The sequence below is a fragment of the Miniopterus natalensis genome, chromosome 12 (genome assembly GCF_054644295.1).
Source record: "Miniopterus natalensis isolate mMinNat1 chromosome 12, mMinNat1.hap1, whole genome shotgun sequence".
Taxonomy (NCBI): Eukaryota; Metazoa; Chordata; class Mammalia; order Chiroptera; family Miniopteridae; genus Miniopterus; species Miniopterus natalensis.
The window spans coordinates 50787153-50810342 of NC_142092.1; the positions used below are offsets into that span (position 1 = coordinate 50787153).

General features: G+C 50.8%; 1 protein-coding gene across 1 annotated transcript in view; it reads left to right on the forward strand.

The window, feature by feature from the left end:
* The window catches only part of COL15A1 (collagen type XV alpha 1 chain), a 93640-nt gene that overhangs the window by 28470 nt on the left and 41980 nt on the right, over positions 1–23190 (forward strand). Inside the window, exons 3-10 of the mRNA XM_087822784.1 lie at positions 4809–5356; positions 6492–6566; positions 8048–8128; positions 13823–13970; positions 17432–17541; positions 19298–19453; positions 20767–20919; positions 22720–22863. Of these exons, the coding sequence (XP_087678910.1) occupies positions 4809–5356; positions 6492–6566; positions 8048–8128; positions 13823–13970; positions 17432–17541; positions 19298–19453; positions 20767–20919; positions 22720–22863 (1415 nt within the window). The remainder of the gene's footprint in view (positions 1–4808; positions 5357–6491; positions 6567–8047; positions 8129–13822; positions 13971–17431; positions 17542–19297; positions 19454–20766; positions 20920–22719; positions 22864–23190) is intronic.

The window sequence follows — 23190 nt, forward strand, 5'->3', positions numbered from 1 at the left end:
CTTGTCTAATTCCTTGGTACACAGATGGGGAAACTAAGGCCAGGGAGGGGTTTGCCCAAGAGCACAGATAGAGTCAGTGGGCCTCCCTTGAAGAGCCCTGCCTCCTCTGCCCGGGCCCCCTTGCTGCCCCATGGCTGTGTGCATGGGCTGTGGGCCCAATGGACCCAGCATCCTGGAGATGGCAGGGAGCCTGGATCTCTAGGTGATGGATGAGCATGCAGTGAGGTCCTGTTGGATGTGGGACCTTGAGCCTGACCTCACTAACCTTTATCAGGGCTTCAGTCTCTGTGCCTGGCACTTCCTGTGTGCTATGCATTTTAGAAATACTATTTTCTCAAGTTATACAGTTCCTGTGAGGTAGGTACTATTATCTGGGGAGAAGTGTGGTGCCCTCCCATGCAGGGCATGAGGTCCTGAGGCCAGGGTTCCATGATCAGCCCCCCTCAGCATGCCCCCTCCAGTATGCCCCTCCAGAATAGTAGGAGTCTTCCCATCAACTGTGATCTTCACCCCCCACCCCTTCCAGCCCAGCACGGAGCCATTCCAGGACAAGCCTATGAACGAAATTGCCAGGCCTGTTTGTCTTGGCTCCAGCTTTTCGCCCCTCCCCTCCCTGGTGGCCGCCTGAGCAGGTGGCCCTCCTGCCAGAGGCCAAGGGTAAATGAGCCAGCAGGCCCAGGTGCGGCCCTGAGCATGGGTCGCTCCAGGCCAGGGGTCCCTCGCTCCCCACCAAGCTACACCCTGCGATGGGACAATGTGTGTGGAGGGCAGTGGGGACTGTTGAGAGCAGGGCTGGGCTGATTCGGGCTTCCTCTAGATTTGTGGCTTGGCTGCCTTTGTGGCCGACCCAGCGGAAACCAGGCCTTGCAGCTGGTGTCTGCACACTTGTCCTCCCTTGCATGTCTGAGGCCGGGGCAGCAGAGGCTGTGGGAAGGGGCACCAGCTGGGGAGACCTGTGATTCCAAGTCCCCCCGGGGCAGAATCTCACCTCCCTCTGTTCATTCTTGTTTAGATGCTCCATCTGCTGCTTCCTGGCTATGTGTCCTGGTGATGCAACTCTCTTCCTGACCATTCATCTCCCTGTCTATTAAACAAGGGTAGATTTGTGATTTTTTTTTTTTTTTTTAAGCAGAATCTGTCTGGGACTAAGAATTCCCAGAATTGCCACATGGAAGCCTGGGCTGTACTGCTTAAGCAGGCGTCCCGGTGGGAATGTTTCAGCCCCTGCCCCCAGATCCCCTGAACCCCCACCTGTCCTGGGAACCCCCTGAACACCACGTGGAAACAAGTCACTGGATGAGAGGCTCTGGCCTATTTACTCCCTGAGGAATCACACCTCCTCCAAGTCGGGAGCATCCACTGCAAAGGGGCTCCCCCCCTGTTCTCAGTAGGAGAGAGAGGAACTGGAGGAAAAGCTTTCACTGGATTAAAGCAACAAAAAAGCCCGGCTGTCAGCAGGGTGCTCACAGTTCTGTTTTGTTTTTATCTTTAAACTGTGGAGAGGAGAAAAGAAATCTCAGTGGGGTGTTTGCTTTTATTCTATTTCTTTTCACTTTTTTTTTCTTATACAAAGATGTGGGCTATATCTGAGTGAGGAAAAGCAAGAAGAAATGGTGTTGTAATGTCTAAAGGGAGGTGGAAGGAGTGAATGTCTTGAATAATATGTCAGTGTCTTTACTTTTCACACCATGTACTTGGGGTAAAATTTAAAAAGTAGGAAAGAGTGTCCAGTGAAAAGAAAGTCTCTTGTTGTCTCCCCTCCCTGGAGACAGTCTCTGCTCCCAGTTTCTTGTGTCTTCTAAAGGTATGCTAACCTATATTTAAAAATACCTTGTATGTATTTATGTTATTAATATGTGTTAATATATGTATTTCCAACTAATAATGATTCTATTCTGTACCTTTTTAAATTACCTAATACATCTTGTGGATTGTTGCATTTTACTAACTAAGAAATCACACCTTTTTTTCAAATGCTCATCTGGGGATATGTTTCTTGATTTTAGAGAGAGAGGAAGGGAGAGAGAGAGAGAAACATCGATGTGAGGGAGAAACATCAGTTAAGTCCCTACCCTCCGTAACCGGGAGTCGAACCTGCATCCTGTCAGTGTATGGAACGACACTCCAACCAACTGAGCCACCCCGCCAGGGCTGGAATAACATCTTTTTAAAGGCTGCCTTGTATTTAACTGTACAGAGAAATCAAAAATGTATTATTTACGTAATCATTCCCAAAGGCGGGCGTCTGGATGCAGGTAAACCATGCCTGCGTGAACATTCCCGAGCAGGCTTTGCCTTTCGCATCGCGGAGGTGCGGCTCCCGGGTGGGAGAGCACCTGCCCGCGTGCGGGTGGGGTAAATGGCCACGTGCCTCCGCAGATGCTACACCAGTTTCGCTGCCCTGCCCCGGCGCGCATGAGGTGGCCTGTTTCCTCAAACCCTCGCCAGCACCGCATATTATCCAATATCCTGACCCCTACCAAGCCGACAGGGAAATGATATACCTTTGTAGTCTTAACTCCTATTTGTCTTATTCCGGGTGAGACTGTCTTTTCCTGTGTTTAAGAACCATTTTTATTTCTTTTGCTGTGGAAAGAATTTCCTATTCTTTGCCCATTTTTTTCTCGTGGGTTGTTGCCCTCCTGCTTACGCATTGGCGTTGTGTATCTGGATAATTACTTTGTGGTTTGTAATATATGAAGCAAACATTTTGGCCCAGTTTGGGGATTTTATTTGACACTGTGGGGATTTTTATTTTGCTATTCAGAACTTTCAGAATTTCCATGTGGTTAAATTTAACCAGATTCATCAATCATTTTATTTATGCATTCTGGTGTCTGTCAAACTTAAATTAATTTCTGTTTTAATACATGTTGCAAACTGGAGAAAAAGCATTAGGTTGAGAATCAGATCCAAGTTCATGGCCAGCAGACCTTCCTTCTTCGAACCTCACCCATGCCTTCCGTGAAATGAGCGGGTTGGACTTCGCTCTCTAAGTCGTCAGCACCGGGCTGGGTGCTGGGGACACAGAGGATGAACGGCGCGGCCCTTGTTTTCATGGCCAAGTGGGGAGAGACACGTCACCCAGGAGTGAGGGGCAGTGGCTGGGGGCTACGGTGGAGGACCCGGTGTGTATTGAGGGGCCACCTAATGCAGCCTCGGGAAGGGGAAGAGGAGGGTGGGTGCCGGAGGTGAAACAAGGGATTTCAAGGAAGGTGAGACGCGGGCACAGTTTTGATGAAAAGGAGTTATTCTGGCAATACCTGGGTGGCATGGGGTCGGGCAGAGTGGGTGACAGAGGGGAAAGCTTTCAAGGTAGAGGGGAGGACCTGCAACAGCATGAGGCACCGGAGGGGCTGTGTTGGGCATGTAGGGGGTGGGAATAAGAAATAAATATTACGGCTGTCGTCGGACCTCTCCCCAGTCACGCCTCTCTGCCTCCCCTGAATGTTGGCAAGAACACACTGCTGCTGGGTATGTCAGATGGCGCAGTTGGTCTTAAATGTTCTCGCCACAAAAAGGGAATGACGATCCCCTGACCTGATGCAGGTGTCAGCGAAAGCTGAGGTGGGAATCATATTGCACTGTGTGACTATCAAAGCAGCACGTTGTATACCTTAAAGATGCACGATGTTACATGTCCATTACGTCTCAGTTAAAAAAATGGCACAGTTGCTTCGGGGAACATGTTAGCAACATTCAGTGAAGCTTTGGTGTATATCCCCATATCATCCAGTAATTCTACCCCCAGGTGGTGGAATTACCTGCACAGGTAACCACGAGGAGGTACGTATGAGAAAGTCCATGGCGGCAGTGTTTGTAATATGATGGAAACTTCACTTTCCATCAACAGAAAGGTGAACCAATCTGTTATAGCTATTTGCACCGTAGAGTACTGTCATGAAAACGTAAGTCACAGAGCCACGTGCATAACAAAGATAAATCTCAAAAATACAGTGTCACCCTAGCCAGCTTGACTCAGTGGTTAGTGTGTCGGCCTGTGGACCGAAGGGTCCTAGGTTCAATTCCGGCCAAGGGCCAAGGGCAGGTACCTTGGTTGCGGGCTTGATCCCTGGCTGGTCAGAGCACGTGCAGGAGGCAACCAATTGATGTGTCTCTCTCGATCAGTGTTTCTCTCTCTCTCCCTTCTACTCCCTCTGAAAAGCAATGGAAAAAAATATCCTAGGGAGAGTTGAAAAACAATACCCGAAGAATACATGCGGCTTGCCCACATTTATCTGGGGTTCAGAGACATGCACACTAGGCCCACATTGTGTTAGAGACACATCCCCACGCAGTAAACACACAGAGACAGGCATGGGAGTGGTGCACGCCACACCCCCTGTGGCTGCCCTGGGGCGTGGGCAGGGAAATGCACCTCAGCTGACTTGGTATTTTCCTTCTTAAGCAGAGTGGGGGCGTGGGGCACATGCTTGTTTCTCAAAATATTCTTTTAAAAAATTTTAATAATGTATCTGCTTTACCCAATATTTTCCCAAATTATCATTTCAGCATGTAATCAATGTAAAAATTATTAATGACCTATTTCACATTCCTTTTCCCAAACTAAGTACTGTATTGGACATTTGTAATTTACACTTAGACACATCTCAGTGGGGACAACCACATTTCACGAGCTCACTAGCCACACTTGGCTAATGGCTACTGGACTGTACAGCGCAGGTTGACACATCTCAAGCAGAGGCTGAATCAGGTGACCTCTGAGATTTCCTTTCTCATTTCCAAGCAGAGTAGAACATATGTGTGAAATGTGGCCTCTCTCTCTCTCTCTCTCTCTGTCCCTGCAGAACCGGCTTCCCAGGGCCACCTGGACCTCATGGAGATCATTGGTCTCCCTCTGTCCCCCTCCGTGTCCTTCGTCACAGGCTATGGTGGCGTCCCAGCCTACAACTTCGGGCCTGGCGCCAACGTGGGCCGCCCGGCCAGTGTTCTCATCCCGCCCACCTTCTTCCGGGACTTTGCCATCAGTGTCATCGCGAAGCCCAGCAGTGACCAGGGTGGCGTGCTCTTCGCCATCACAGATACCTACCAGACGGTCATCCACCTGGGCCTGCAGCTCTCGGGCGTGGAGGATGGGCACCAGCGGATCACCCTCTACTACACGGAGCCCGGCTCCTCCGTGTCCCATGAGGCTGCTGCCTTCTTGGTGCCTGTGATGACCCACAGGTGGAACCGTTTCTCTGTGACCGTCGAGGGCGAGGAAGTGACCCTCCTGGTGGACTGTGAGGAGCACAGCCGCGTCCCCTTCCAGCGGTCCTCCCGGGCCTTGGTTTTCGAGCCCAGAGCAGGGCTCTTCGTGGGTAGTGCAGGAGCCAGGAAGCTGCAGAAATTCATCGTGAGTCTAAGCCCTGCAGACTGGGGAGGCCACTGGACACCGTGTAGCAAACATGAGTGACTACGCTTGCTATTAGTTTATCCTTATGTCCTCGAAGAGGCATGCACACATGGTGGGAAAAACACTGGGCTGGAACCCAATACCTAGGTCCCAGCCCTGAGTTTTCAGCATAGCCTGATGGATCAGAGTACCTGGGTCCTCTGATCCTCTCTGTATTTTCTTATCTGGTAGAGAGGAAAAGAAAACCTGCTCCATGGGGTTGCAGAGTCAGTGAGAGAGCCTGTGTGAAGGCACTTTGTTCGTTTATAAAGAGGAGGGTTTGCTAGATCCTTCAGTGACTTTTGTCTTTGGAGAGGGGTGCAGATGCAGTCGTTTCTGCAGAGGAGCAATAAGCTAGAATGCCCGAGGGAGAGAGTTTCTCTCTCTCCTTTTGGACAGTGTGTCCTGAAAAAATATCAGAAAACTGATTTTACCATCAGAATGGGCTTTTACAAACAAGCCATTATAAAGAAAACCCCTACGTTATTGTGGTTATTAGTTTAGGCAGCACATGTACTGACTTTGGGCTCCCTGATTCGAGACAGTACTGTGGGGCGGAGTTTAGGTTTATTTGTAGTATGACTGGAAGACTGAGAATTTTAAGAAGTTAAAATCTAATGAACAATTTTTAAACACCACTCTGGGTGGGTGTGGAGAATGAGTTGTCAGGTGTGAGAAGAGGAGGAAAGAATGGAGGGAGGGAGGCTGGCTGGCAGCTCTTCATGGGACAAGGCCTTGCAGCCGAGAAGCTTTCAGCTACAGGGGACAGACACGTTCTGGGAGTGGGGAGACGTGCACTTTAGGGCCTGCCCTTGACAAGCTGGAGGCCTGGGGAGCAGTTAGGAGGCTGCCATGTTAGTCTGTGCTTTGAACACTACTCCCTGAGGGGCTCTCCAGATAGTGGGGCTCAAGTTACATTGGCTCAAGCAGAGTCCCCACTACATGAGAGAAGGCCAAGAGGTAGTTTGGTTTACTTGTCATAGCCAGCACCACCCTGCCACTGGTTCTGCTCCATTATAAAAACAGTCATGTTTCCACTGGTAGGTGTGCTGTATATGTGCAAGCAGTGGCTTCTGACCCCTCTGCTTTTCCCCAGGGCTCCATACAGCAGCTCACCATCCACTCGGACCCCAGGGCCCCTGAGAAGCAATGCGAAGCCGAAGAATCCTCGGTGAGTCTCCTTGTCCCCATCCCAGCCCCTGCCCCCACATTGGGCCCTGTAGCCCGGACTGCCAGTCTGCAAGGGAAGGGCTGGGTGCCCAGCAATTCTTCATCCCCAACGTCACGGCGCCTCTAAAGTCTCTCATCTTGGCAAGTGCCGCCTCAAGTCCTATTTTGGGCTTTTGGGCTTTATTTTATTATTTTTAAGAGTTTCAGCCATCAATTTGGTGTGTGTGGGAGGGGAGGGAGGGAGAGGTGCTTGTTCTAAGGTGTTAGGTTTTTCCGCAGCTGGGGCAGTCAATGGCCTGGTTTCCAGACCTCCTGCCAAGCAAGGGTGCCAGGGTTCTAAAATCGAAGCTAAAACTCTAAGACACCCTGGGTGTAAATTCCTATAAAAAGGAACCTAAATTTAGCTCTTATGATTGGCAAATGAATCAGTTCCTGAGTTGGAAGTGGGGTGGTGGGCCAGGGAAAAAAGGATAGGTCCTTTCCCCCTCCCTCCCTCTGTCCCTTCTTCCTGCCTTCGGTTTTCCAAGCCCCCGCCAGGTGACAGACCTGGGGAGAAGCTAGAGGTAAGGGGATAAACTGGGACTGTGTCCACCCTCTGGCTGCTCAGGCCACACCTGCACACGCAACTCCAGTGACAGCGCCGAGAGTGCTGGCCCAGGGCAGGAGGCGGGAGAGGAGGCCCCAGAGCAGGTCAAGGGGAGTCAGTGCCTGAGCAGCGATGCTCAGCTGGGGGGAAAGGAAAGGCCTTCGGGGCGCAGGGCATCAGAGGCAGGCGGAGCATGGCATAGCCTAGAACGTCTGTTCCTCTTTGGATGCTGTCAACCCCCAAAATTAAGCCCATTTCACTCATTTAGTAAAGACTGGGGCCGCCTTAGCCGGAGAGCCTCTCCGGGTGGGACTCGGCTCTGTGAATGTTTGCGCTTCTCGAGGCCGTGGTCCAGGCCTGGCACGCATGTGGGGCGGAGAGGAGGGACACCGTGCGTGTTCGGGTTCCTTCATCTCTGCGTTGCTGTGAACATTGAAAAGCAGACGCTACCCAGGAGCCCACGAATAAGGGGTTGTTTAGAAAAGCACAGGCCACAGGCTCCTGATTGCCATTAGATGGCTAGTTATGAAGATTAGGCAGCAATGAGATGACAAGCTTCCAACGTAACTGTTCCCAACGTAAAATTCTGGTGACAGCCACGCAGATATTGTGAGGGCCTTTTGACGGAGATGAAAGGGAACCTGGACGAAATGCAAGTAAGTAGGTCAGAGAGACTGTAAGTTGACTGTAGTGTTGTTGCTTCTATTTTGAGCAATAAACATGGAAGGAAACAAAAAATAACTAAGTGTGTGCGCCGTACAGTGCTCCCCTCAGTTTCACTCTGTCTCTGTCCATCTGTCTCCTACACACACACGTTCCTCCATCAGAGGCCGTTTCCCTGACTCCCCAGCTGTGAACTGCTCCCCCTCAACTTGGCGCCATTTGCCTCCACACAGGCATCAGGAGAGACCAGCGGGCTTCAGGAGACAGACGGAATGGCTGAGATCTTAGATGCCGACACCTACACTCAAGCCCCGGTGAGTTCCGGGGTGCCACGGCAGGTCATCTCGGTCAGCTTTTAGGGGCCTGAGAGTTCCTGGAGACTGCCCAGAGCCCAGGTCTCACATCTCTGTTCTCTGATCTGTGACTTCCATCATCAGCTCATCTGGGGAGGGCAGGAAAGTACTGGCCAAAAGGCATTTTGCAAAATCCTCAGTGCACGGGAACACCAGTTACCGGAGTGCCACCCTGTGCTGTACCTATGAGAAGACTGTCCAGAGGTAAACATTGTGCTCTGTTGCCTCTCTGCTCTGTGGCCTTGAGTAACTTGCTCAGCCTCTCTGAGCCTCAGTTCCTCGTCTATAAAACAATAATCAGAGTCCTATCTCGTGCGGTTGTTGAGAGGGTTAGATGAGACAGCGCAGAGCCAAGTCTCAGCCTTGTGCTTGGGATGAAGGATGTGTCCCTCAACGGTGGCTATTGTAACATTTGTTCAGGACTCTGGCTATGAGAAGGAAGTCAGGGCCCCTACTCCTGCAAGTTGGTAAGTACTCCCAGGAGTTCCTTTCTGACCCCTTGGGAAAGTCGGCCATCCTCCCAATGGCCCAGGCCTCCTCCCTCCTGGGAATGGGCCCCTGTGTCCCAGACAAGGAAGTGGTGTCAAAAGCACTGAGTCAGACTGGAGACACCAAGAAGCACATTTTAATGAGGACAGCCAGCAGTGTCTGACTCACTGAACACAGAGGCCCCAGCAATCTCCTCAACTGGCCTGGCTCACTATACAAACACATCTCTGATAGAAGAGCAGAGAGATGGAAACATGGCAGAGGCTGTAAATTATAGACCTCTGGTGACTGAGATGTGGATGGGGAAGGACAGGACCATAATCTGTTAGTGCTTTTCTGTGCAAAGGTGTGCAAAGGTGCCCTTTCTACAGATGGGCAAACTGAGGCCCAGTGAGGGGAAGAAACTTGCTCTAAGGAACATGGGAAGAGCTGGGGCTAGAGCACAGGTCCCCTGATGTCCCATCTGGGGTTCAGGCCATGACTCTGAGCTGCTGGCCTGGGTGGTGCTGTAGAAGCCCATCCCCAGGCCTACAGCCAGTTCTTAGGCAACTTACATATAAGAAGTCAAGGGTTCCAAGTGGCTGCCTTGGCAGTGACTGCTCTGAGCAGTGTTGCAATCCTGTGTGCCCATCAACCCTTGGCCACTCCATCAACATGTCCAGGGCACAGAGTGGTAGCCACTTGGGCCTTCTAGCCTGACGTTGCCCCCCGCTGCGCCAGTTCACAACTACAAGTGAGGTCGACTCAGGCAGAGATTCCAGTAACCCACAGTGGCCCTGGGAGAGGGCAGTGGGATTTGAGAGCATGAGATGATCACGGGCGTGGAGCTGGTCATGGAGGGCTTTCTGATGGAGGGGGCATTGCAGATGGGCAGCTTTGGACAGAAGTAGAGAAATGGTAGGGAAAGGAAGAGAACCGGCTTTTTTCGACACCCATTGTGTAGCTGGTGCTTTGTATGTATGACTTAATTTAATTCTTGCAACAACCCTGCAAGGGAGATGGATGCTCAGGACAGAGTGGCTTTGCCAGGGTCACATGTGTGTTAGTGGAGTCAGGATAGTAGCTGGGCCTCCTCTCCTGGGCCAGAGTATGCAGGGCAGAGCCGATGGGAATGAGCATGGAATAAATCCCCTAAGTGTCTGGAGAGGTGAAAAAGATATTTGATGAACTCGGTGGCCTCTGGGACACCCCAAATACTTTCCTTCCTAGATTCCCCAACCCCACTGTCCTCAGTGGTTTTAAGACAACTGGTGTAGCGCAGAGTCCCGCCAAGTATGAGTTCTGCTCTGCCACTTACTGGTTGTTGACTTGGAGCCAGTAACTTCACCTCCTGGAGTGTCAGTTTCCTCTTCAGTTAGATGGAGCAGACCAGTGTCAGTGGGAGAGTAGGATGCATTGACCCCTGGGAAACTCATGGGCTGGTCTATTGTGAGGATTGAGGTGATGCGTTACAGTGTCCGTTCCTCCTGGGAAACTCTTGTGGCTGCCCTTAGTCCTTAAGAGCCCCCCCCCCCCCCCGCATCTCATCCCCAGGGCTGTGGCTCTGGCCTGGAGGTCCTGGAGCTGCGGGTCCTGAGGCTGCAGAGCGCTCACTCTCTCTAGCCTCCTTTGCAGGGCTGTGTTTTTCCCTTCATTCCCCAGAGGGTGCACTGAGGCAAAGAGGCGTCTGAGGCTGTCAGCGAGGAGGGAGCAGGGCCAGGTCCCCCAGGGAGGGACCAGAGTGGCCCTAGTCATGTCACCCAGAGCTGGGACTTCCCCTTTCACCATCTCCTGCAGGGTCTCCATGGCTGCCCTTCCTGGCCACCCCTCCAAGTGGAGGGAATTTCCCTCTTACTCTCAGACATTCCCCTCCCTCTCTGTCTGGCTTCTCTCTTGGAATGAATATTACTTCCCTGCCCTCACCCTTTCCAACTGCCACCCTTCAAGACAAAAGCCATGACCTGCAAACTGAATCATGGACTTAAGAGCCAGCCCCTCCTCACCTCCTTCCCCATTTAGGGTAAGAGTCCCTTCTCCCCCACTCTGCCCCCTACTAAGTCAGCTTCTGCTGACACGCCTTTCCATTTCTGGAAAGTTCTATCTTATGCTGTGTTAGAATTCATATCCCTATACTTCTCAGCCTGGCTGTGCATCAGATTTGGGGGGGGGCGGACAGTGAGAACGGGGAGGTCTTTTAAAAAAGGCTCTTGCCTGGGCTGATATTCAGACTCAGTAGATCTAGAGCAAGGTTCAAGAATCTGTACTTACAAAAAAAAGCTTTGCAGGTGATTCTGACCCATAGCCAGGATCTCTCTTCCAGCCACACCCAAATTCTCACAGATCCCCAGACACACCCAGCACTTTCCCCACTAGTGGAAACCTTCGTTCCTGGGTTCTGTTTGCAAAAAGGGCCCTTTCTGCCCCCCTCTCTGCCTGGCCAATTCCTATTTATCCTTCAGGATCCCGTCCCAGCCCCTAGCTGGAGGCCATTGCCAACTTCCCTCCTTGCACTTGGCTCTCACTTCTCCTATTCCATGTGTCACAGAAATCACAGTTAGTTGTGTCTGGGTCTGGGTCTGAGTCTCCCCATAGTTCAACAGTTTGAGGACAGCCACTCTGTCTTATTTATTCATTTCCTTATCCCCAGGGATTAGCCAAATTCCTGACACACAGTAGGGCTTCAGGAAATATGTGTTGAATATGAGTGAGGACTCAGCAAATCACCATACTTTTAATAAAAAAGTCTTAAGACTCAACATTCCTATTTTTGTCACAGGCCACACTGGTTCTCCATCCACATTAACCCCTGAAAACCAGCAGCTGCTTGTTGGGGGCAGGACCCCTGACCCTGACCACCAAGGGTCAGCTCACCAGATTCACCCTCTGCCCTTGAACAAGGACTTGTGGCTGCCTTGTTTTTTGGTTGATAGACTGGAATCAGTGATTTCATGTAATTCAATCATTGCCACCTTGAGTTACAGAGCTCAGCCCATCCTCACCTTGCTGTCCTGCATCTCAAAGCCCAAGTCCCTTGTAAAGCAACTTCACTTCCATCCACCAGCAGCTTTGCTCCAGGCTAGAGATGGGATTTCTTGAGACCATCAGGGGGCCCTGGCAGGAAGAGGAGAGGAACTGCCTACGATCCACCCTTCAGAACTTATTCCCCTATTAGGTGGCCAAACAGCTGGGGAGAAATGGGGAATCCTAATGGTTTTCACATCTTCTCCTGGGCTGGTCCCTGCTCTCTGCTCCCTCAATACCACTCTGGTTCCTGCCTCACTGGCTTCTTCAGTGCAGTCTCCTGGTCTCTTGGCTTAACCTCAACTCCCTGAACCCATGCTCTCATTGGCACTAGGGTGAACTCCCCAAAGTATATACCTGCCCAGGCCACCCCCAGCCTAACACCCCACAGATGCCCCAGGTCCAAGGCCAGACTTCTCACCAAAGAACTGGCCCCACTCCCTCTCTCTGCCTCCTGGCTCTGTCCCCCACTTTTATTATTTAAAAAGCTACCACTGCAGATAAGTAAAGGGATTAAAAAAACAATTATCTTTGATACCAGAGAAAATCACTATCGAGGTGTTGTTCTTTCTCAAACTTTAGAATTCTAGTGATGTTGACGACAGCTGCCATTGGTGAGCTCATACCATGGCCTGTGCTGAGCACCTCCATGCTCTTTATACCCTGTAAGTAGTTATTATTGGCCCCATTTTACAGAGGAAGCTAAGGCTTAGTGAGGTTATATGACTTGCCCAACATAACAACACTAATAAGTAGAGAGCTGGGATTTGATCCAAGATTGATTGTAAGAACTGAACCATTAAATCCTAAGTTATGAGGCCCATAAGAACCCTCCTTGTTCTGATGGACCAGAGATTCATTGTTTATACACTAGTTTCTGACATTAAGGAAATAATTTTCTACTATTAGTCAAGATAGGTAAGTGATGGCTATAGTCACAAATTAACCCGGAAATCTTTTTCTTTTTAAAATATGTTTTTACTGATTTGATTTTATTATTATTATTTTTTAAATATATCTTTATTGATTTCAGAGAGAGAAAAAGAGAGGGAGAGAGAGATAGAAACACCAATGATGAGAAAGTCATTGGGGATCGAGCCCTCAACCTGGGTATGTGCCCCGACTGGGAACTGAACCTTGATCTCCTGGATCCTAGGTCGATGCTCAACCGCTGAGCCATGCCCGGCCAGGCCTTTTTACTGATTTTAGAGAGAGGGAGAGAGAGAGACAAACATCCATGTGATAGTAAAACAGCGATTGGCTGCCTCCCGCATACACCCCGACAAGGGATGGAACCCACAACCTGGGCATGTGCCCTGACTGGGAGTCGAACCAGCAACTCCTTGGTGCATGGGAAGGTGCTTAACCAACTGAGCCACAGCGGCCAGGGCCAACCCTGAAATCTTAATGTCGTAGTTGTTTCTCGTTCACATCACAGGTCCAATACTGGTCAGCAGGGTCCTTTCATTCACCCTCTAGCCCCTTGAGCTCAGAAAGGGATAACACTGAACGCTGGGTCTCCGGAGCTGCCACCTGAGCCTGGGCCTGGGGGTGATGTCATGACCTTTGCTGCGCCCACTGCCTCCCCTACCCCCACCCCAGCCAATCAAGATTTCTACCTAGATCTCTGAACTGCTCTGTGTTTCCCACTGTTAGGGGGGTTCGTTTGTTTCCTCTTTCCTAGTTGGTAAAGTCGGTTGAGATATTGACTGACTTTGGAAAAACTACGCAGAAGCTGAAGTGTCCTAGAAAGGGAACCACACCCATCTTTTAATTTCAGAGGCATTCCTGACCAGCACGCATCTGGGATTGGATTTACACAGTGTTCACTGAGTGCAGCCTGCTTCATTCATTCCCTAATCTAGCAGATCTTTGTGGAGCAGCTCCTCCATCCTGGCCTGGGACATGGACTCGTGGTCTCTGTGCTCAGAGGGCGTCAGGCAGGTTTAGCAGAGTTTTGCTATAAATGGAATAGAACTAAATGACCCCTCCATGTACCTTTTACGGGCCCTGGCGGGTTCAGTGATGGCCCAGGGGCACCATAGCTTTCTTCTCGGTTTATTCAGCACTTTAGGGGTATGTTCTTTTCTCCAGTGATATTCACTGCCATTGTTTTCTGCTTTCCTGTTAAGTAAATCCTTTGAATCTCATTTTTTCTCCCCTCAGCCTAAAGAAACAAAAGTTGAACCCATAAACACGCCTCCAACTACATCCCCTCCCTCTGAGGATGAGGAGCTTTCTGGTGAGCCTATACCTGAGGGGACCCCGGAAACCGCCAACCTGAGCGCCATCCTGTACAGCAGCACTGAGCAAGGCAAGTCCTGGGTGTGCCTTCCCACACCGTGGTTTTTTATCAGGTGATGACTGTGTGCCCAAAGTCACCCAGCCGAAGCTCTATGGCTTGTAAACGGCAGAGCTGGCTTTTCATCTTGGATAGCTGAACTTTCAATCCCCAGGCTCCAGCCCCCCAGAAGGACCTGAGGTTTAACAGAAAAGCTTGTAATAATTGTTGCTGCTTATTAAATGCCTACTGTGTGCCAAGTGTTTACATCATCCCCAAGCCCAACCACACATCTCCTAGTTGCTGTTATTAGCCAGTATTATACAGATGGAAAAAACAATGTTTGGAGAGGTAAGTGATGTGCCCACAGTCACACAGCTAGTGAGTGGTGGGACAGGGCCAGTGCCCAGGCCTGACTCCAGAATCCCCACCCTTCCCACCCTGGGCCACAAACTCCCCGATTCTCAGGGGATCAGGCCATCTAAACTCCTGTGTGGCACATGTGGAAAAACTAATTAATAGCCAGAAAGGGGCAGGCACCCAGGAAGTCAGTAGCAGGCCCTGGGGCAGTCTGGCCTCTTGGCTCCCTATCCAGGGCTCTGGTCCCTGCCCAGCTATACAGAGGAGCACTGGCAAAAACCCAAGATCTGACGTGATCCCCCAGGCAGCAGCTTGACATGTGCCTCAGGCCTGAGATCTGCCTGCATTTTCTGCTCTTTATCAGAGGGATAACTGTTTCAGACCAAAGTTATAGCCAATGCCAGAGCAGCGAGATTTAGGTACAAGGTCTAAAAACAACCCAAATGCCCACAGTAGGGACTGGTTAAACAAATTGTATTTCATTCATATATACAGCCCTGAAATTGGTGTTGCAGAAGACTGAATGGCCCAAGGACATGCTCAGAGTATACTCCATGAAAAAGCACCTTTCAAAACTATATGTGTGCTATGACCCTAATTTTGAATGTTATTTATATTTATATCTAGCCACATAGAACAATGTGAGTGTATGTGCCTTTGTGTGTGCTAGGATAATATACAACAAAATGCCATGAGTAATATTCTGTGGGCGGTAGGATTGTGGGTGGTTTTAATTTTCTTTTTATGTAGTTCTGTAGTTTACATGCCTTTTTATAATCCTACATATCATTGTTCTTTATACTTCTGCCATCAGTAAATGAAAGTTATTTTAGTAATGAAACTAAGGAAGTCTGTGGGTGAGAGAAGGTATGCAGCACTGAGTAGAAAAAAATTGTATGATAATTTCATAGAGTCACAGCACAGCCAAGGAGTCAGGGTGTTGCTGTGGAAAGACTGTGGGGCTGGCCGGGAGCAGACAGCTTGGCCGGAGGCCCAGCTCAGCCACCTATTGCCTGTCGGGGCTGGGGCAAGCTGCTTAACTTTTCCAAGCTTCAGATTTTTAACTGTCCAACGTGCGCGCTCACAGTCCCCATGGATGAGAGGATGTGGAGGTAGTTTATGAACTGCAGTGCGCTTCTCCTGGGCCGAACTGGGATTTCTGAGGAGGGGAAGGACGGGCCAGAGGCCGCGGGGTCAGGATGAGGGCTTCTCCTAAACTGAGGGGTGAGTTCAGAGGAGGAGGGAGCCAAATGCAGACTGGGACCCAGATCCAAGCACAACTTGCCTGTTCCCTGGGATCGGCCAGATTCCTTCTCTGGCAAACAAAAGGCCAAACGAAAACAACAAAACCAGCTGAAATGTTCCTGTTCTTCTTGTTGGGTAGAATGTCCAGATGGTGAGGGAAATGGGCCCGAGAGCCCCACCTACAGTTTTATTCCAGTGTCCCTGACACCTTCTTGCCCCAGGGCATGGGCTGCTCTCTCCTCCAGCCTCCAAGGGGTGGGGACTCAGAGGCCCAGAGTTGGGCCAGCTGCTTGCACAGCACCCCCTGGTGGTAACAACTGGGAAGATGCAAGAGAGTGATGGGGATGCCGGTGTGCAATGGATCCTGTGAATAATAGAGCACCCCCCCTCACCCACCAACACACACACTGTTCATACCATGGGACATGCATAAAGACAGCATGTGTACAAATGTCTGGGCATGGGGACAGACTGACCTGGCTTCAAGGGCCTCTCTCAGCCACTTGCTCTCTGTGGGGCCTGTTTCTTCTCTTGGGAATGGGGTTAATAAATAATAAGGTATTGATGTGCAGATCAGAACAAGACACACACTGCATGCAGCGATAGCGGGGAGACTGAGAATGCAGGGTTCTGTCCTGGCTCTGCCCACGAGCTGCAAGGTGGTAGGAAGGTCCTTGTAGGCAGGTCAGATGGGTTAGCGGGAAGGTTGAGAGAAGGCATGAGTCACGCTTAACCTGGAGTCCAGCCTGTAACAGACATGTATTCTTGTTAGTATAATTTCTTTTCCTTTGCTTTAGGACTCCATGTGTTTTTTAAATTGCAGAAGAAGTAGGTCTTTGTGGTAACAGTTTAATCAACGCAGAGTTATATGAACTAAAAAAATAGTAGTTTCCTCCCCTATCCTCAGGTCAGGAGGAAACCAATATTAAGTATTGTGGTTTAGCCAATGTGTATTGTATATCAGCACACACACACATATCCATATATATCCATATATTATGTGTTACATAATAACTATATTAATTATATAATGTTGATAAAACATGTATACTCATAGTTTTTTTCCCTTTACAAATATAGAACCACACTGACAATGAACATTTATTGATGTCTAACTCTATGCCAGGGGCTGTCCTTGATGCTTTCCTTGTATTAATTTATTTAATCCTTGTAGTACATAATACTCAAAACAACTGGGGAATTATCCCCAGTTCACAGGTGAGGAACCTGAGACACAGTTAAATGACTTGCCAAAGCGGGGTTCCAGCCTTGCAGTTGGTAGCAGAAACTGATTGAAACCATATGTATATTGCCTTCAGTTTGCTCAGCCAGCCCCTACTGTGAGCATCTGGGCCGTTTTTTGTTTGTTTGTTTGTTTGTTTTTGTTTTTTAAATCTCATCGGTCCTATTTATTTATTTATTTTAAATATGTCTTTATTGATTTCAGAGAGAGGAAAGGAGAAGAAGAGAGAGAGATAGAAACACCAATGATGAGAGAGACATTGATCGGCTGCCTCCTGCACGCCCCAGACTGGGGATCGAGCCCACAACCGGGGCATGTGCCCTGACCGGGAATCGAACCTCGATCACCTAGATCCCAGGTCGATGCTCAACCGCTGAGCCACGCCCGGCCGCGCTGCGCTGTTTTTTGACCTTGTACCTAAATCTCAGTGCTCTGGCATTGGCTGTAACTTCAGTCCGAAATGGTTATCCTTCTGCAAAAGAGCAGAAAATGCAGGCCTTGGGCACATGCAATACTGCCTTGTTGTTTTGTGTTTTCTTTTAATCTTGTATTCTGGGCATCTTTTCAAGTCAGTTGGTGAAGATGTACCTCTCCCTTTTCAAGATGCAAAATGCAGTTATTAATTGCAGAATGCCTGCCTCCTTAGGGTCTGGTGAGAGCCTGAATGACACGCTGGAGGGGGTTCCTACTGTGAACAGTGCCTCCGTTACAGACTCTGGCTCAGGGGATGGGGCCTTCCTTCATGTCACTGAAGAGGTGAGTGAATGGTAAATGTCATTTGGTTTGTCAGTGGTAAATTTGTTTGCTTATTTCAGACTTGATGGCAACTTGTATTGGGCACCATAGAGGACAACAAGGGTTTTAGTTAAACGTGGTGGAGACTGCCTCCCTCCTGCTGAGACGGAGGCAGCAGGAGTCCCAGGGCTCCAGAGGCTCTCCAGGGATGCACCAGGACAGGGGGAGGAGATGCAGCTGGTCCTCACACCTGCCCCAGGACGAATGCTGGGTCCTCACCATGCTACTCGCCTCCCTCCCACTCAATTGTGAAGATGCACAGCCTCTTCCGCTCTTTGAGCTCCTTCAAGACAGAATGAGATTAACTGCAGGAGTGTCCACTGTGTGGTTGCATAATTGGTTTTTGTACCTGCAAAGTCAATTTTTAAAATGCCGGACACATTTGGGTACCAAAGTAAAACAAATGTATTTTTCTCACAATGGCCTCTGCTAACCCCCACAGGGTCAGGTCATTCTTTCCACCATCCTGAGATGAAATTCAGGTATTCTCATACTCTCCCAGTCCCTATCTGATAACAGCCTATTTGTACAGGTATTTTCAAAGTCCAGTCCAGCATAACATAAAAAATTCAGTCCCTTTGTCTCCCAAATTCCAAGGAATACATATCCAGCTCACCAAATGGTTTATAGGGAACAGAAGGGAGGGGAGAGCCATGGAAACTTAACATTCTCTCTAAAGGGATTCTTACTCTCCCCAGAAGAGTTCTGTTCTCTTTCCTGCATGGCCTGGAGGCAGGGCATTATCTCTCAGCACACCCCACATAAGTGGCTTGGTTCCTCCTTTTAGCACGTGGAAGTTACCTGATGACAGTGGAATTGTACTTACCTTGTACAATTAATTAGTTAATTATAATTAGAAAACCTTTTTGGGACTTTAGCTGAAGTTACATCAGAAAGAGTTTCATTTTAAATTCTGTGACATTATCTTCTCCCTGGTTGTTTAGGACAATAATTCTGCAAGGATTTAATATGTTATATGAAAAAAAAGTTCTGTTGTCAAATAAATTTAGGAAATACACCACTTATATCTTCCTTATAGGCTCTGAAAAGTCCTTCAGCAAGGAAACCTGTCTGACTTTGCTCAGCTTTCAGTATCGAAAGAACTGTTTTTTTGCAAACCAAACCAAAACAACCCCAAATTTACACACACACACACACACACACACACACACACACACACAAACCCCTTGGGAAACTGAGATAAAACATAGTCACTGGGGGGACACCAGCAGCCAAGGCTGCTCTGTTTCCACTTCCTGCATCTGGAAGGTAAGTCAGAGAGAAAGGGAGGAAGCAGGTGTCTAGCCTAAGGCTGAGCAGGACGGAGCTGCTGCCTGCATGTCTCAAGCATCGTCATGGGCAGAGACCTTCCACTTGTTCTTATGGCTTCTGGATGGGTACATAAGGGAAGTCACAGGAAGCAGACACCTCTAGGCAGAGGTGTTGGAGCTGGAATGGGCTGACTCGGGGCAGTGAACTCTCAGCACTGGCGCATGCAAACAGGTGCCATGCAGTCTCTCCTGTTCCTGGGATGCTGTGATTCTGGGACCGTCGTGGGGCTGGGGTGAAGTCCAGATAAGAAGGCACTTCAAGGGAAAGAAGCTACAGAAATGCATGTTGAAGGAGGGGTACCGACAGTCTGTTCTCTCCAGCGACAGGCATGTTGATCAGGACTATGGGCCCAGTGACGTGGTCCCTTGCAATGCCTTTGTTTCAGGGCCCACGTACTGAAGAAGGTTTGGCAGCAACAGCAGCAGCTGGAGGCACTGAGATAACCACCAGCACTGCAGGCGAAGCAGAGGCCGGCAGTGTGCCTACCGGGGGGCCAGCTCTCTCCATGTCCACCCAGGATCCTGGGGAAGGGGCCACTGAAGTAAGTAGCTTGGAGTGCATGCTCTGCTTCACCTCTTTCTGGGGGATGGTGAGCATCTCAGGTGGGAGCAGTCACTGGCCTTCTTCATCTGTCTGCAAAATGCAGAATTACAGCCTTGTGGGGCCAAGTTCAAGGAGGGAGTGAGCTGTCTGTTGACTCACTCAGCAGACGTTGGGGTGCTGCTGTGCTGGGCACCAGGTAAACAGGGTAGACTGCTTCCTGGGGACAGAGAGTAAGAGGTGCAATAGGAGAAGCACACGGGGCTCTGGCAGCACCAAAATGGGAGCCAGAACCCAGACTTGTGGGCACAGGAAGCCCTCCTGGGAAAGGATGTTGAAGGTGAGACCAAGGAGATGTATAGAAGTGGCCTAGCAGATAGGAGACAGGTGTTCCAGGAGGTGGAGCAGTAGGAGCGAGGGCCTGGAGGCATCACCATGAGCACACCAAGACCTAAGGAGGTATGGTCTGCCAGCATTCGGGGTCAAGAGTGAGCGAGAGGAGGCAGGGAGATGTGGTTGAAGGGGGCCTCGGAGTCCAAGGAAGCCAGGAGAAGGAACCTGAGAGTGCTCAGCAGAAATGGGGAGTTGCTAAGGGTATTAGAGAAGGAAGTCATGTAGTCAGAGTAGGTTTTAGAAAGATCGCCTGGCCCTTAGTCGAGAAAGGATGGAGGAAACAAGCCTGGAGGTGGGCTATGGTTCAGAGGCTGTGTCTTATTCCAGGCGAGGGTGGTGGTGGCTTGTTCTGGGTTTGGGTAACAATGTCAGATCCTGCCAGGATTCCCACTGAGTAAAAGCTTGAAGAGCAGGGCATGAGTTGCATCTGTCACAGTGATAATTGGTGACCTTGGGGAGGGCAGTGAGGGGTGTGAAGGATGGAAGGCAGAGGGCACTGAGCTAAGAGAGAAAGGCGAGGAGGTGGTCAGTGAGGGTATCCAACCGCTCCCCCTAGAAAGTTGTGCATCCAAGACCTGGGTTTGGTCCCAGCACCACGATTTGGGCCCTCAGTAGAAGCTTCACTCTCAGGAACAGTGGCAGGTAGATGGCAGGAACTGGTGAGCATCAGCCACTGAGTTGGCAGGGAGGAGTGGGATGAACACACAGGCACCGTGCTGGCCAGGGTGCTCACACCTCGGGCGGTGGGTACTGTCAGGGTTTCTATGTGGGTGCCGCAGCCAGGGCAGTGGTGTAAGGTGAGGTCTTGGATGCGCAAATGCTTTGAAGAGGAAGCAACAGACTCAGGTGTGGGCTGGCTGCTCTCTCCAGCCACAGGGCCGTGGATCACTGACGTGGTCCCCATGATGTCTTCCTGTTCAGGGTCCAGATACTGAAGAAGGCTCTGCTGAGATACCATCCAGGGAGGCCGAGATGCCCACCAGCACTGATGGGGAAGCAGAGGCCGGCACTGTGCTCAGCAGGGGACTGGCCCTCTTCATGTCCACTCAGGGGCCTGGGGAAGGGGTCACTCTGGTAAGGTGCTGGAAGGTTAAAGTCATGGCTGGGAGCAGACCCTGCCTTCTGTTCAGCAAATCCAGAGGAGCCTCAATGGGTTGGGGGCACCTCCTTGACAGATGCTCCCTTTTGAGGGAGGGTGTGGTGAAGCCCCTGCAGGTCCATGGGGAGCCAGCTAAGGGGTGGGTGAGTCAGGGAGGTGGGGGTGAGTCCCAGGGCTGGTGTAAAGACCACCACCTCCTCGAGCAGAGGTCAGGTCCAGGGAGAGGGTGTGCTGGGCTGTTGAGTAGGAGAAGTGACGAGGGCTGAGCCATGGCATGTTTCTGAGCATGAGCACAGGCTGTCAGAGGTCCCCCACAGGTCAAAGAGCACAGCCAGGACTTCTCAGCCTTCTCCTTAGGGGTCCTGGAGACACTGTTCCCAGCTCCAGGACACTTGGCAAGTCTGTCCCTGTAATGTCACTGTAATGGGTATCCTGCAAGTTTTTCAAGCTCAGCAGATTTAAACCTAGACTCCTCATCTTTGCTCCTCCTGCGTTCTCACCTCAAATGAATGTGCCCATCATATCCAATCCTAATTCAGGATTCTCTTCCCTCTTCCTTTCTCCCCATATCCTATCAACCACCAAGTCTTATTGATTTTTCTACCTAAACATATGGTGGACCCACCCCCTTCTACCCTTCTCCACTGCCAGCACCTTGCCCTGGGCTGAGCCGTCCGTCCCCAGCCCAGGCGATGGTTGAGGCTCCTGCCTGGCCGACTTCGTGATCCCCCCAACTTCTCTTGGTGGGGACACCCATCCTGCAGGCCCTGCTGCCCCACCTGGCCTACAAGGCTTGCAGGGTCTGGCCTGGCCAGGCCTTGGGCCCCTCTCTCCCAGCGCCCAACCTTTCAGCCTCCCTGACCTTGCAGTTTTCCAGCGTGCCTCTTCCTGCGTCAGAATCTTCCCACACCACCTCCTCCCTGCCCAGAACCTTTCCTCCCTCCTCCCCTCCTTAGTTCCTGCTTATCCGTCAGAGTTCAGCTCAAACACCACTGTGTCCAGGAGACGCCAGCCCAGATTGTGCAGTCTCCCCACAGACACACTCAGGTGCCCGCGCCTCCCCTGGGAAGGTCGCATCGTCACTGTCATGAACAGTAAACGTGGTGAACAGTTCAGCTCCGGCTCCCTCCCAGACGGCACACTCTGCGAGACGGGGATTATTTACATCTTGGTCATCGACCTTCCTTCATCCCTGCATGTGGTGGGGCCTCCCTGAGAACTTGCTGAGTGAACAGCTGGAGGGAGGTGTCAGGCCATCGCACACCAACAGCTCTGGCCTTTGAAGTAACTCCACACAGTTGCTCCCAGCCTTCGCCTGTGGCCTGACGTCAACCCAGTGAAACTCGGGGGAGGGTCTGCCCTCCTCAGCAGGCGGCTCTCCAGGCCTCTGGGCTTAATGAACCCAAGGGTCACCACCTCCTTCTTTGCCTTCTTCTCCTTTATCTCTCATCCCTCACCCCTCATTTCCCTCGGCCCCCCACTTCTTTAAAGGAAAAGCCCTTGTCATAGGGTGAGAAAACTAGGCACCAGGTCCCTCCTCTGCCAAGTCTTGACTCAGTAGAAACTAGAACTTAACCAGCAGAGCTGTCTGGAAACAGGAAGGCCCCCTGTGGAGGGGGGTGGCTGTCCTGTTAGTGGGGCTGTGCACACTCACTTGTGCTGGAGGGGACCCTGGGAGATGGAAGGGACAATTTGAGAGGTCTTAGATGAGCAAAGGAAGGGGCGCTAGGGCCACGCCAGTTATCTGATGGCCCCTCACGCCCATTTTGTTTCAGGGTCCAGTCAGTGAAGGGGGTCCGACAACAGCAGAAATGTCTCTCAGCACTTGCGACGATGAGGATGAGGAGCCCAGCAAGGTTCCCACGGGCAGCCCGCCTCCTGTGACACCCACAGGGGCCCCTGAGCAAGTGGTCACTTTTGTAAGTGCTTCCCAGCCTTCTCCTTGGCTCCCAGGAGGCAGAGAGGTCAGCATCCCGAGAAAGGAGCAGATGCACCTTCTCAGAGGGCTCTTAGAGCCCTTGTTTGGGACGGAGGGGGTGGGGCACTAACTGTAGGAAGGCAGGAGACAATGACAGGGGGTCAGGGAAGCAGATATTTGTCCCGACCCTGCCACCTCCTAGCTTTGTCCAGGAAGAACTTTCTCAGAGAGCACGGCCTATGTAGGAAGGGTTGCTGGGAGGAGGGGCAGTGAACGCCCCGTCACTGGGCACGGGGGCTTAGAGGAGATGCGTATTTCAGAAGGGGGT